This window comes from Tetrao urogallus (assembly GCF_951394365.1).
Source record: "Tetrao urogallus genome assembly, chromosome: 10".
Taxonomy (NCBI): domain Eukaryota; kingdom Metazoa; phylum Chordata; class Aves; order Galliformes; family Phasianidae; genus Tetrao; species Tetrao urogallus.
The window spans coordinates 8,756,279-8,771,293 of record NC_136823.1 but is presented as its reverse complement, the minus strand read 5'-3'; the positions used below and the strand labels follow the sequence as shown (position 1 = coordinate 8,771,293).

Below are 15,015 nucleotides of genomic sequence, written 5' to 3'. Positions count from 1 at the left end.
GGATGCCCCATCCCTGGAGGTGTTCAAGGACAGATTGGATGGAGGCCTGGGCAGTCTGGTCTAGTATTAAATGTGGAGGTTGGTGCCCGCAGCATGTGGGTTGGAGCTTGATGATTCTTGAGATCCCTTCCAGCCCAAGCCGTTCTATGATTCTGTGATTCCGTGTTTCATATTTCCTTCTGGATACTGAGATTCTGGTGCTAGTCTACTGTTGGTGTGCAGATAAGTGCTAAATATTTCATTTTATGTTAGAACTTGGAATCTCTGTCCTTTATGTGTGTTTCATCAGGGATTTGAATTACAGTCATATGTTGTCTTTAAACTTGTATAGAAGTATAGTTTGCTTTCTGATAAGTTAACTGTTGAGAAATTCTTGACAATTTGCAACTACTAGTTTTGGTGACTTTCGGGCAAACAGCTACTAAAAGTCTAGTCTGTATGCTAAGAAGGAAAAAAAACAATGCACTGAACTTGGGTATTACAAAGACTGATGGTAAAACCAGCTCCATAACTGCATCCATTGAAAGAGAAAATCCTACTGTCTTAAGCAGTGTGCACGGCACCCTTCTGTAGCAGCAGCTGATGTGGTGCGTGTCACTGCTCTGTGTCACTCAGTGGCTGTGCAGCCCTGCTGGGAGGTATGGCCAGCTGTCTGCCCTACATGTGGCCATGTACTCATGCCGAAGTCACAGTTTTGGACAGAGCAGTCCTTTTAGCACAGCACTTTCTGCCTGAGGGTTAGATTCTGTTACAACACATTGTACTGCTATTTAAGGAAAGAGAGAAAAGGACATGGAGAGGGAAAGTGATCATTTTTCATGGTGCTGTCTTTGGGATACTAAAATTCTATCCATTCACTGTGGTTGCGTTTTCAAGGCCAGAAAGAGGGAAGTACATCATGGAAGTCCAGAGGCTCAGGGATTTATGAGCTGCCTGGTTTTTCTTACTCACCTGGCTTCTACAGTTCTTAATATTAGACCAACTGTCAATGGAGGAGTGCTGAATGCAGCAGGGGATCTATGCCTTGTTCCCAATCAAATCTCATTTATGTAATTTGCTCCTTTAGTCAACTGTGTGCTGTTGCATTTGATAATAAGGCCATCAGCATTTGCCAGAAACAAGTAGGCAGGAAAATGTGTTCTGTTTTGTATTCTAGAAAGAAGTATTTTGGGTGTTTTCCATTTCCTTTCTCAGTGGTTTGAGTTCTTACTCAGTTCTCCTGTGTTTTCTTTGTAAAAAGGAAAACAAAACAAATCAAAACCAGCAACGGCCTTCTGTCTATGATTTTGGGTAAGTCATCCAAGGCTACGAATTCCTCAAGAGTGAAGGTTGTCCAAGAATTTACTTGTTACTTATTCTCTCGGGTCATGTTATTTTAAACTAGTATGATCATCCAGAATGTGGGATCTATGTATGAAAATATGACCCTTTTCATGTTGACTATTGGGATGAATTTGTGAAGCAATCGCTTGGGCCTGCCAGATAGCCCATTACTAGGAAAAAAATAGTCATTTTAGTCCAAATTCTAATTCTCCATCTTGACAATCTAAACCATTTAAAAATTGTTTTAATGGGATCCAGTTCCTTATGCTTTTTGTAATTCTGGATTTTTGTTCTGAGCAATTAGTAATGATTTTTTAACTTAGTGGTAGTTACCTGGAAAAGCTTGTGGGAGTTAAAATAAATGCAAAATTTTGTCAGCAAAGAAAAATAATATTTCTTACTGTTAGAAATGACTGTGGAAGACAGTAATGCTCTTCTTGGTTTTTTGGTTGCTTGGTGTTTGGCTGTTTCTCTAGGCAAGGGATATGGTGTACTGTGGAAAAAATGCTTAATAATGCCATTATTTGCCATCACCTTTGTTGAGCCAATAGCGTATTGAGCTGTTCTGTGAATTAAATGGAAACAATTTTGATTAAAGTGAATGTCCTTTTGGGAAAGCCAATTTTTGTGTAGCACAGCCCTACAAGTAGCTGTTTAGCACAGGGTGAAAATCTGCAGTAAGGAGCAGGGCATATAGTGATCAAGGAAGTAGGGAGCTGCAGGGTTTGGTCACTTTTCCAGGGCTTCTTGCCAAAGCTGCAGATTTTCTGCTAAGATAGAAAACTTTTATGGAAAGAGAAACCTCAAAGAAATCGACTGGATTTCATACTTCTGTAATTAATCATAATGGAAAAAAAAAAATCACGTGAGCTCAGTGGATAAAACCCTCCTTTTGTTCTTTATTTTCAGTGCTGCTTCATACCTATATCCTGGTGTGCTTTTTTCCTAGGTTTTGTAAGAGCTCTTTAGGTTAAGCATTACTATTTTGAAAGAGTAGAAAAAGATTTCTGGCTTCAAAGATACACATGCAGCATGTAGCTATGTGATGAAAAGAAGTGGGCTTGTGTAGTGGTTCAGTATGGGTTTGTTATACAAATTTGAATTCAATGGATGAAGCAATATGAATCTATAAGGACTTGTGAAGCCAGCACAGGAATGGTGTATGCCTACTTCAAATACATTTTTCTTCTTAGAATTGAATTGTTGTTGTCAGTTCTTAAGTATTGTACACAACATGTCACAGAAAGATGAAATTGATAGAATGCATACTTTGTTTAATAGCGTGAATGCTGTTTAGTTCTGTTTACTTCACTAAGACTAATTCACTGCAAAACTAACCTGAGTGAATTTTTAAGAAGAGTGAAACTTTTAAAGCTTTTCTGCTGAGAAGAAGACCAGAGTGCTGAACGCCAAGAAGTTGGTTGTCCTACCTCAAACACTGTGTTTTCTTAGGGAGCATGGCCTTATTTTATTCAGAGATGATGGAAATAGAAATATGAAAGCACGGAGAAAATGAAGGACATACTCAGTGGCTAAAGACCAGAAATACGGGTTAGCATTAAAAACAGAAAAGTGTGTGCCGTGGGAGGAGGGGAGGAGGGTAGGAAGGTAGATTTTTGTTTAGTATCTCCGTTGCGATGCTGTCCATTCCATCCATGCACAGTGGTTTCACCTCCCAAGGCTGAGCTGCAATTTCAGTTGCCAAGCACTTTTTCTCACTTCTGTAACTCTAGGTTCTTAACAGCTGTTGCTGAGCTAAGCCTGTTTTTAGTCACTGATTTATTTAGGACCACCAGGTTTACAATTATGTAGCTAGCTTTTAAGGTGATTTTATTTAATCAGGAGAAATGGTTCTACAGTGAAGCTCTGCCCAGAGGCTAGGTATCAGATCACTCCAGGAACATATAGGTTATGTTAATTTTTGTTGATTATTGTTTTGTCTGAGCTTTAAAATTTGGAAGCTCTTTGATAAAGCAGAAGTGGTTACTCTGAACTAGTGTGGAAACCATGTTTGAAGCACAGTACTTCTTAAAAAAATCATCTGTTTTCAAACCAAATAGAAATAACAGATTCAACTGAGATTCAGAAGGCCCTTGAACTGACGTGTCTGGGACTTGCAGTGTAAATAGAAGTAAGATAGGAAGGCGCTGGTGAGCAGCTGAAAGTCTGCATTTTCACAATGAAGTGGTATGCAAATTCTGCGTGTTAGGTACTCACCTGAGTGCATGTGGTTTCTTTCACATCACCTTTAATGAAAATTGGAATTATTGCGTACTGTAGCTTAAAGAAAGTCAAGTACTCCAGCTGACTTGTAACTTTTGTGGGAAGTAAGGTTTAACGACATAAATCATAATTCTGCTGCAGCTTTTGCCAGCTGCTAACTGATGGAGGAAGAATTATGCCTATGGAATTAGAGCAAGGAAAAGAAACAAGTTTAACAACTTTCACTGTTTCTCCTGTATCTTTGTTCTGTCAGTAAAAATGAGTCATCCTGAAGTACTGAATTAAAATGGCTCCAGTCAAAGTGCAGTTCAGCTGCAGATGGTAGTGATTACAAGAGGCACATACACGTTCAGAGAATACAGTGTTACAGTGTTTTCAAAAAGGAAGTCTCACAAATTGCAGATTAACACTTTAGGAAGTTAAATCTTATCTGATCTTATTTTGAGAGGCCCTGAATTAGCTGATATCTAGTAATATCTCATTGCATAGACAGGGAACACTCTTTCTGGAAAATCTAAGAGTATTCAGGATATTTAACGTAATCTGACAATGATGCCAGACTATTTTAATAAAGCAGACCAGTATTATCCAGCACATTTTATTGGTGTTAGTAATTTTTTTAGATTACTGCTTTCTAACTGAACTTCTCTGGTTTATTTAATATCTTTTTCTTCTCAAAAAGGGAGCAGTAGAATTGGAAATTGTTATGAAGGGATGATTTGCACTGGGACTTGCTGCTTGAGAGCCAATCACTTGAAGGAATTGAATCTTTATCCAGGAGAGCACTGAGGGTATGAGTCATATCAGCTTCTATAGCACATGCAGAAATGGTGAGAGATGACAAATGTTGAAATGGTTACGGGAACAGTAGTTGCCAGCTGCTGACTGAAGTCTCATGCAGACATGAAATGGGCTTTGTAATGGAAGAAAATATTTCCCAGAGGCAAATGCGAATTTAAACATATGCTCAGGCATCACAACAAAAAAATTTACTATGGATTTTATTTCCTCATCGTGGATGAGATTAAAAAAATCTTGACTGCAGTCTTCAGGAAGGTTAAGCTTGTTTGCTGGCCAGAATGTGAATCCCACAAGATGGCAGGCTTGATCTGCAAGTGATGAGAAAGGCTGTTTTCTCTACCAGACAAGTAGCTCTCTGTGCTGGGAGCTCATCAGATTGTGGTTTGTGCTATTGTGTCCCATGTCTAACTCCCCAGATTTATTCTAAGGCTAGAAAAAAGACATAAGCAGAGCTGCAGTTTCACTGAGATATAGCTAAGGCTGTTGTTTGTAGGTAGTACTTAGTGTTTTTTTTTTCTTTGCAGAGGCTTTATTTGTTCTTTTTTGGTGAACGATAATCAACCAGATTCCTGAAGAAAACTACCATTTGCATTACATATGCATGGTTCTTTTGTTTCTAGGTCATGTTTTAAATTGTGTCTACTATTACATCTCTTGAAACATTTGCTATATGCTCAATTATGATTGTGTTATATTTTTATTACTGTGTCATTCTTTGTATTGCTCCTAGCTTTGGGAGTGTTAGAACAAACATTTCTGAAATCCTGTGCTGGTTCCAATTCAATGTCAAGTAAAAGGTAATACCATCTTTGGGCTGCCCTCTGTGGTATTTTGTTTATAAATGCATATTAGTGAGTGGACTAATGGCATAGTTTTTATACTCTGACATACAAGTAAATGGAATGTTCACAAATCAGGAGATTGAAAATACGGCTGGTTTTTAGAGCTAAACAATGTTGCAAAACTGTAATTTTGATTGCTTAGATTTAAGGAAGAATTAAAAAGAATGATCAGCCCACCGGTTTCTTCTTCATGCCTTACAGATGGGGCATATCAGTAAAATCTAGAAAAAAAGTGTTTAATATGAGATATGAGAGTCACTTTGGGCTTTCAGTATTAGTCACTCTTTTGGTTGGTATAGTAACCCCTTAACTGAGAAGCTGGGTCTGTATGGTTTTAAGTAAAGGACCTGGGTGTCCCATTTTGGCATGTTATGAGTTTTTCTTTTTTCCTCTGTTGATGAGAAAAATGTGTGCTGACAGGTGATAAATAACACCAAGCATGGTGATGAGACTTGGATCACCAGTGTAAATAACTGATAAACATTGTGGAAGGAGGCCTCAGCATCCCTGAACAATGTTTTGGTAACTTGCAATCTGAAGTTGTGGTTGTGGCAGATGAGACACCTTCAGTGCAGTCGTGCGAACATAAATTAATCAGCATAGCTTATACCGAAGGTGGAATTTGCCATCAGCCTTGATTTTTCTTTTGCAGCTATCAAAGCTTATGCCACTCAGATCCACTTGCTACATTTTCTTTTCCTTGTCTAATACTATCTGAAAAACTACAAAAATTGCAGAAATAATAAGAATTTACCTTTGCAGTATGTGAGACATGGTTGGTAAAGTAGAGAAAAAAAGACTTTTTCCACTCTCCTTCATTACATTTCATTAATGTTAAAAATAACTTGTTTTAATAGCAAATTCGCAGCGATGATATTTGTAATATTTTTGGGTCGTCTTAATGCATGTAATTATGGCTAAATTGCAGTTATGGTGTGATACTTGTACCATAAGCTAAAAAATGTTTAAATATATATAGAAAGAATTACATGCTGTAGCAGAATAGATAACTGAGATGGTGGGTTTTTTGTTATCAGTGTTCCACAAGACCGTCCCTTGAACCCTCCACTGTGTTCTTCAGCATGTCACCAAATCTGATGCACATGCTATGTATGGTGTAGGAAAAATGCTCGATTTTAAAAGATGTCACTCAGGTGGACGCAGTCTGTCAGTGCTGTTTGTTGTATTACGTCTGAGCTAATGGAGGAACGAGGCAATGCTTTCCTGGCTCTGTTGAGGGGTTGCAGGATGTGATATGAAACAGATGGCACTGGTGGTACTCACGGAAGACCTCATCAGACATGTATGCAGTTGATGGTTCTTTGCTTCTTTTCTCTCTTCTGCTAATCTGCCCCATCTCAATTAACTGCTCTTAATACTTCAGGAATAATGAGCCCTCTGTGGACCTTTACTCACTGTGAGCAGTTGGCGATGTCTTCAGCTAGGTGTGCCAGTGTGTTTCAAAACACACCATTTCTCTGATAATTGGGTGATGTTTTCCAGGCTTTTGTAGCGATTGTGTATCCTACAAGTTATACCAATATTGCCCTTCTGACCATGGGGATTTTCTGTCATTTCTTTAATGGAGGGTAAAGAAATTATCTGTAAAGGCAAAAGTTGGTATTTCATTGAGTTTCTACATATCAAATGTAGAATGGTATGAATTTCATTTAACTGTTTTGAAGCAGCTGGGCTCTGAGTGGGTGTGCAATGCGCTTGCTACAGAGAGTGTCAGTATCTGTGATGTGTTTTAAAATGTAGAAAGAAAATCCCAGTGATCCACTACTGCTAACCATCTGTTTTCTGTCACTTTGCTTCTCTCTTAGAGCTTCTTGTCCTTGTTATGATTTCCTTTGGTCCGAGACTCCACTCATTGCTCATATAAGCAGTCTCTATTAGTTCGCATACTTGTTCAACATGGAATATGGTAGAGCATCTGATAAAAACTCTTGCACTAATAGGGCAACTTTTTTTTTTTTTTTTTTGAGTGATTATACGTAGTTAGTTTGCTTTCTGACTGTAGAGGGAGCTGGTGATAAAGTCTTCACCTAAAACATACCATGCCTCTATGGTAACAGCTAAACCCTGCAGTATTAGGAAACAAAAGACCAGAAACAAGAGTTATTTTAACTTAGTCTTTCCTTTTTGTGGGATGAGTGAAGAATGGAAAATATGAGTTGGTTAAGTGGGCTGGATTTTCCTATGGATCCTGAACATTTCTAGAGATAAGTGTTGTAAGAGAGGATTATTTGAGTACATCACTTTCAAACTGGATACTTTTGGTCATCTGCAAATCTCTTATATTCAAAACACGGCTTTTGTGTTGTAAAGAGTCATTGTATTGCCCTAAAACTATACAAGGAGAGCCCCAGCTAAATCTGTAGATTTGTTTCTTCTGATGTGGAAAAGAAGGCACGGACTATCCGTGATAGTTCACATTAATACAGTTATGAACGTAGGCTTAAAAGTAATGCATGAATAAAATAGGAATGTTGAGATTTATTGAATGCCTGCTGTTCAAATGTTTCAGAATACTCACTAGTACTTTTTAGATGTGTATCTGTAAATGTGTGCACACAGCCATGTATGGATGTAGGCTTTCAAATTCTGGAGTGCTGATGACAGGTAACAATTTAAAACATGGCTTCTGAAGCTATGTTTAAAAAAGGAGATTCAGTTACTGCTGTACTTTTTTTGTGGAGGAAATTTTGTTTCACTAAGGCTCTCATTTACCCTGGGAAATTACATTATCAAGTGGCTGCTCTCAGTTTTTTCTGTCTTCCTCACTGGACAGTAAGGTAAAGATGGCTCTATTTTGAAAACTGTGTCATAGTTTTGTGTTTCACGGATTGAGATACAAGTTGTGTGTGACCAGATGATTTAACATAAACTGCACCCCATTTTTTAAAAATAGGAATCCTTTAAATGTACTGTTATAACTTTTTTTTCTGCAGTTCCATTAGATACATTCACATCTGAAACCTTGTATTGTATTATTATATTTGTATATATTATACAACAGAATTTGAAAGATCTGTTAGGCAGAATTGAGCCTACATAGAACTATTTCCCTCTCCTCAAAAAATAGCAGGCATTACTTCTGGAGCAGTCCCATACCTAACCAGCTGTGGAGCCTGTGTAATATCATCTTCCTGATCAATTCCTGTGGGAGATGAAGGTATCCAGCAGTTGTTGGTCATTATGTGGTGAATCCAGAGAAAAAAGTGTATTTATTTATCATGGTCTTTATGTTATGTGATGTAAACATTTTCCCTCCGTACTGTTTTTTTTTGTTGTTGTTTAATCTGCAGCTCACCTGGCACAAGCCAGTGTTTTTCTGATCGTGGATTCTGTAACAGAATAATTAATTGATTTTCCTGCATTTCATTTCAAGTCAGATTTGAAATGAATCTCAAACTTCTTCTCATGCTGATTTGTATTTCGTTATATTAAGCAGATCTTTTAAGCAAGTGTGTGTTCATCATTTGCAGCATGGTTTTAAAGTAAAAAAACCCGATTCCTTATGACTAAACTCCAGGAGAAGGGCTTGGAGGAAGGTTCTTTCATGAATTACAATAGATGGGCTCCTTAGTACCTGTCCATTCAGGGTCTTTTTGTTTCCAGTTTACTGGAATAGGTAAGTTGCCAGGAAATTTGAATTGATTTTGTTGTATGGGATTTACAAATGAGGATTTCATTTGTCAATGAAGACCATTTGTGAGCAGCTCATAGAGCACAGTGACAGAAAGGTGACTGTGTTACAGTTTTCTGTTTTGCACAGCAGGGGGCTACATGAACTGACAGCACATGAATAGATGTCAGTTGCTTTGTCTGTGGGGACCATGAGTGAATCATATCTTAGTTTCATTTCAGGCTTAGCCAAACTTTTTTCATGTACTGATGTTTGTCCATTGGTTTGGAGAACTTAATAGTATTGCAGTACTTGATTTCATGGTACTTTTTAGGTATCTGCATCAAGATATTCTTCATTTCCACTTTGAAGGTTGTTTCTGTGCAGTTTTGCTCATAATGTGCATGTAAGCTGTATATGTAAGGCTGGGCTCTTTGACTTGCTGTGTCCTGGTCTGTGTCTGTGCTACACATAATTCTCTCCTGACAACCTGAGGATATAGAGTAGAGCACTGCTATTACATCTTATTTCTGTTTTACAGCTCCCAAATAGCTTATTTACAACAAGAGAAGTCTGTGCACTGCACTTCACAGAACTGCGTGCAGTAAGTTTGTTGTCATAACCGGAACAGTTCTCTCGTTCTCTCGTATTGATACAACACAGAGGAATGGTTTGAGACTGAAAAAGGGAGATTTAGGTTAGATGCCAGGGAAAAATTTTTACTGATAGAGTGGTGAGGTGCTGGCACTGCTGCCCAGAGAGCTGTGGGTGCCCCATCCATGGAGGTGCACATGGCCAGGCCAGATGGGGTCCAGGGCAGCCAGCCCATGGCAGGGGGTGGGGATGGGGTGGGATGTAAGGTACTATCCAACTCAACCATTCTATGGTAGAATTCCTCTGTTAATGTGGCAGCTTCATACTACTGGAGAAGCTGTTCCTGCCTCTCTAAGGCCAGTGTCCTCAAGTGTTCTTGTACTTTTTTTTTTCCCCCTAATGACCAGGACCTGTATGATACAGTCAGTTTTATTTTCCCTTTCCACGTTCCTGCTTTGGACTCTAAATTTCTGGCGTCTGTATTTAACAGAAGTGAATTTGTGTTATCAAGCTCCATCAAAGATCTTGAGTGTTACTTCCTTGTCCATTTCAACTTGAGCTATTTTAGTGATCCAAGAAATGTTTTTTGCCCAGCGTGTAGTCTGTGGCTGTATCTTCTGCCAAGGTACTGATAGTCCCAGAAAACATTTCATTCATCATCAGTTAACAGTTGGTATAGGATTTAGCAATTGCTAAGTGAACAGATGAGGACAGTAGTCTGGTGAGATGACAAGCTGTTTTTCCCCTGAGAAAGCTGCTAACTCTTTTTCTCAGCCTGATATAGCAATGTAGAAATTGATCAGATAAACAAAGTTCGTGTAGTACAGAGCTAAACTGTGATCACTGTAGGTGCTCATTATCTTGCTTTGCTACAAGATTTGTGAAATGGAGAATTTTAACAAAGCATGTTAATTTTCTTTGCTGCCATTGTTAACTTGTGTAGGAAGGCAAGCTCACTTATTTAATGTACCTCTATTTGAAAGTCAAGTATCTAGAATTTCTGGTTCTTTACATGGTGACTGACACACTTTGAAACTGCTGTAAGAGTGGAAAGGATTGATCAGGTTTCCGTTCAAAGATGATTTGAAAATAGTGCAGTGTTTCTCTTCTACATTTTGTTTTCACAGTAGTCAAATTTAGAATGAGCATCTTAAAGTCCTTTGCTTACTGACTCTGAAGCAGTCTTCACAAGGCATTTGGGTAATGCCCTTTATACCGCGCTTTGCCTTTCGGCTGGTGCTGAAGTGGTCAGGCAGTTGCACTCGATCTTTGTGGGTTCCTTCCAGATGAACTCTCTACTCTGTATCACGTATCCTTCATCAATATCAGACACAGTGTTAATGCATTTCCTTTGTTTTAGGTTTAATGCTTAGTATTTTTCACTTACTAGTAATTTAAAACTTTTCTCTCTTGGGAACAGTCTTGTGACTTTATAAACTCAGAAGAAACCATTGCACTTTTTAATTAATCTTTCTCAGTAGGACATAAGAGGGAGTAGGAGTTGGAAGATGTGAAACCAGTTACTGTGCTTTTCAAGGTAGGAAAGTCAGATTTGCAGGAAGGCGTACAGGTGTGGTTTAAAGAATGCATAGTTTCCGCAGGAAATGGTACATGACTGTGCTGTCTGGGTCTTGCTTGCAACTTTACTACTGTCCATTTAAAAAGAAGATTCCAAAAACATAAGGCATAAAAATGATAAAATCGAGTTTTATCGTAATTGTTTATGGATAGAGATGAGACAAATGAGCTCAGTCTCTGCAAGAAGGGCTGCCAGAGCAAGGCCATTTGTGGCAGGAGACTAATGGTACGTGTGTTGCTCTAAACTAACCGCAGCCTTTTCATGGCAAGGGCCTCACAGAGGTGACAAGATACAGTGTGCTCAGAGGTGTGCGATGGAGCGCAGGGCCTGCTTCCACAGCAAACCAGTTATCATCTGCTCTGACCCTTGCAGAGTCTCTTTGGGTATGCGCACATGGCTGTGAGGTGGTGTCTGCTCGCAGAAAGGTGATAGACACGCACTGCCATTGTGTGTGCTCAGAGCTGTATCGTTCTTTATGATCCAATTCAGGCTGCAAAATCATATGCTATGCATAGAGTGAGGCTTGCTACTTCACTTAATTTCGTTGCCATTTTCCCCTCTTAGGAATGAGAAAGCAGTTTCTTAGCGTTTGTTCTTCACAAAGAGCACATGCTACAGCTTTAGATTTGTGAGGCTGTCGTTGCTACACCACTTATCCCATTGGATTGACTCATCAAATCACTCTGTACCTATTCTGTTTTGGTTTGAAGTTGCCAAGATGGGAAGATCTGAATGTAGAGATATCAGACAGATAACACTGCTGAGGAATACTGCAGCATCGCTCAACGCATCATTCAATGCAAAGGACCGCTGTATTTGGAGGCAGGGATGAAGTTAATCTTTTTGTATCTGTTTTGCTTTGTTTGAAAAACTGTTGTACAGAAACTTATTAATCAAGAGATAAAGCATAAATAGTTGGAAAAAATCCAACAGTTTGGCTACAAAAACACATTATACAGTGAAATAAATTTCAGAGCAATCAGTATATTCACTTACCTTATTTTCCTGTCACTCAGATGACTGCCAGCAGTAGGGCTGTTATCATTGACCATAAAGGAAACCATAAATAATTATTTTCTCCATAATCATTGATCAAATTAACATCTACTTGATTTCTTTCCTTGTGGCTTAAGACTCTTCAGCTGCTATAGGAAGCAAGTATATTGTCCTCGTGTTCTGGCGCTTCCTGTATTCACATACAGATTGCAAGACTGTTCGCTAGGCTTTTGATTTAAAAACTTTTCAGTTTTTAAAATGAAATAGAGCAACGTATCTCTACTTCCTAAGCCTGATTAATATGTAACTCTTTGAAACCCAGTTATATTAGATATCAACAAGTGTATAAGAGGAAAGATAAATATACCTTAATTTTGTGGAATGTGGAATGGCTCAAGTTGGAGGGAACCTCAAAGATCATACAGTTCCAGTACCCCTGGGCAGGGGAGCAGTTATCCCTGGGGTATTCTACCCCTGACCTGGAAGGCTGGGATGGGGAGCAGAACAAACCCCTCACAATTCAGGTGGAGAGATAGTTACAAATCATGAACTGTTTTGATGGAAAAAAAGATACTGCATTAGTATGTATGATGATAATATATTCATATGTACAAGGGAAAATAGCTGAAAAAATATTTTCTTTGAAGTCAAATAATCTCTGGCACATTTGTTGCATATTTTTTCTGATATGAGTTACTGCTGTAAGCCGTATTATTCATAAAGATTTCATACATAACTGTGAAAAAACTTCAAAATTTTTTATAGAAATTAATTTCATTGGATCTTGTGTAGGAATGTTTTGGTACATATGACACAATTGAGTAGCACAGATGTTTTTTTTCCTCATGTTTTTTTGAAGAATGGGTTATAGCAGTGTGACCTAGATAATCATATACTGAAATAATTCATTATTTGGGCTCTTTATTTTTTCCTACAGCAAAAATAATCTTAAAAGTAATGAAAAAAGAACATTGGACATTGAATACTGGCAATAATTTTCCTTTGGACATGTGTAGAAGTGATGTTTCGAGATTTCTTTGCTTACAGCCTTCAGACATTGCTGCCTTTTGACCCTTAAGTACTTTCATTACATTTATTTTATGAGGCATTTTGAACCCATAATCTGGAGCCATAGGCCTGAAACTGTCATTTGACTTGGCCTTCTACCTCTAACAATACAGTAATTAATTTGAAACAGATCCTGAGAATGCACCCAAAGTAATAGTTAATTCTTGACCTTGCTCCTCAGGCATTGTACTTCAGTCAGAAACTGCAGATGCAAAGCTACTAAATCCTTGTACTAATTATGAGATTTGTTATCGATTGCCTTTAATAAGATCAAAAAAGAAGGGCATAGGCCACCTTGCTTACAGATGTGAGCAGACAACCTTTCCTTGAAAGGGATGAGAAAATGTTCTCCATTGATAAATCAATCAGAGATTTACTTTGCAGCATAATCCTATTTCCTATCTGATCCACTGTTTTCATTTCATATATTAGTTCCTGTTTTTGTAGGAATTTAATTTATTTGGATGGTAAAAATAGGTGCTTTTGTCCATATAGATGTAGGTATAGATAAATTCATACATGGTGTATACATATAATGAAAAGTTAAAAATGGGTCTAAATCTCTCCATCTCATAAAATGCAGTTCAATATATATATATGTTGACCTGGACAAAACAAAGGATAATCACTTTCAGTGTAATTACTGATACTGATGTTAATTATGAATTATATGGTTATGTATTTCTGACAAGATTATCAAAATTTCATGTTTGGTCTTATAAGGTAGTGATGGGGGTGAAATTACTGCCTTGCAGCTGTTGTGTTTATCTACTACAGACTAGAAAATAACTTCATTGTGCTGGTACAAGTAGAGATCACTGAACGTTTTCTGTCCTGAATTGATATTTTGAATGGAGCTTTCATGGAATCTTGGTTTGAGCAGGTCTTCCTCCACTGCCTTCAGGGTTTCTATAGTAACACTGATGGAAAAAATGTTCCCATAGGAACCCAACTGTGAATAATAACGAACAGTTGAAAACATTTTGCTTTTGCATCTCAGGTTAAATAGCCCTTCAGAAATCATGGAAATAGTGAACGTTTCTTTTTTGCTTGATTGGTAGGAAGTCATCCTGCTCTTCTAAATGGAAAAGTGTGATTTCAGAGTAAACACAAAATCTGTTGCTAAAGTATCATCCTCAGAACAATGGAGAATGATAGAAACATTGGGTGTAAAATCTGCATTGGCTTCAAATATTTCAAGTTAAAAGAAACATTTGATACCGAAAAGTTACAACTTCTAATGTAACTTGTCATGTAAATAGGTTTACATATTTCTTGAAGATCAAACACTTGTTAGTTTTCTGACCTTGCCGTGCAATGGTGATCAATATAAAAGAGATCACATGGTACAGAACAGTATTTGATGACTTCAGTGTCTATTTATAAATCCCCTCAAAAACATCGCTTGTTTTTTGCAGCAGTGAATTTGTCAGTGTTTGAATTAAATGGAATTTCTTAACATCACAGGATGCAATATTAGTTGAAGCTGGTTGTTATTACATCTCGTTCTCCTTGTACATGTAAATTGGCCTCTGTGCAAATAGTTGCCTTGTTTTTATTTAATTCACTTCCATTCTGAACAAAAGGGGAACCAATCCAGTGTTTGTGATTGGAATAAACTTCTTAGCTTGAAAGCATTTTAGGGCTTTGTGCAGGGCTTTTCACTAAGACAAAATGCACGCGGAACTCCAAGAATGTATGGTGACAAAGAAGATTTATGGAGTTGCAACAAGCAGTGCAAACTGCTCAGTAGTAAAAAGGACTCTGCTGATTGTTTAAAAGATCTAAGAATTCAGTGGAAGCTGAATAAGAATTGCGAAGATCATTTTGTTAAATATGAGGAGAAGGAAGTTTTCTAAGCCTAAGTGCTGAGATTTGCACGTACAGATACTTAGGTGATTTAACAGACAGAATTAAGGTAAACGTGAAGTACGTGGTGTAATTGCACTAGTTTTGGT

General features: G+C 37.9%; 1 protein-coding gene across 2 annotated transcripts in view; it reads left to right on the top strand.

Annotated features, from left to right (window-relative positions):
• Window positions 1-15,015, top strand: part of ARHGEF3 (Rho guanine nucleotide exchange factor 3) — a gene marked incomplete at both ends in the record, with an annotated part of 113,313 nt that overhangs the window by 16,125 nt on the left and 82,173 nt on the right. Inside the window, one exon of one of the 2 annotated variants that reach the window (XM_079540284.1) lies at window positions 9,362-9,424. The exons of the other annotated variant lie outside the window; for it this stretch is intronic. Within the exon in view, the coding sequence (XP_079396410.1) occupies window positions 9,362-9,424 (63 nt within the window). The remainder of the gene's footprint in view (window positions 1-9,361; window positions 9,425-15,015) is intronic. 2 annotated transcript variants of the gene reach the window in all.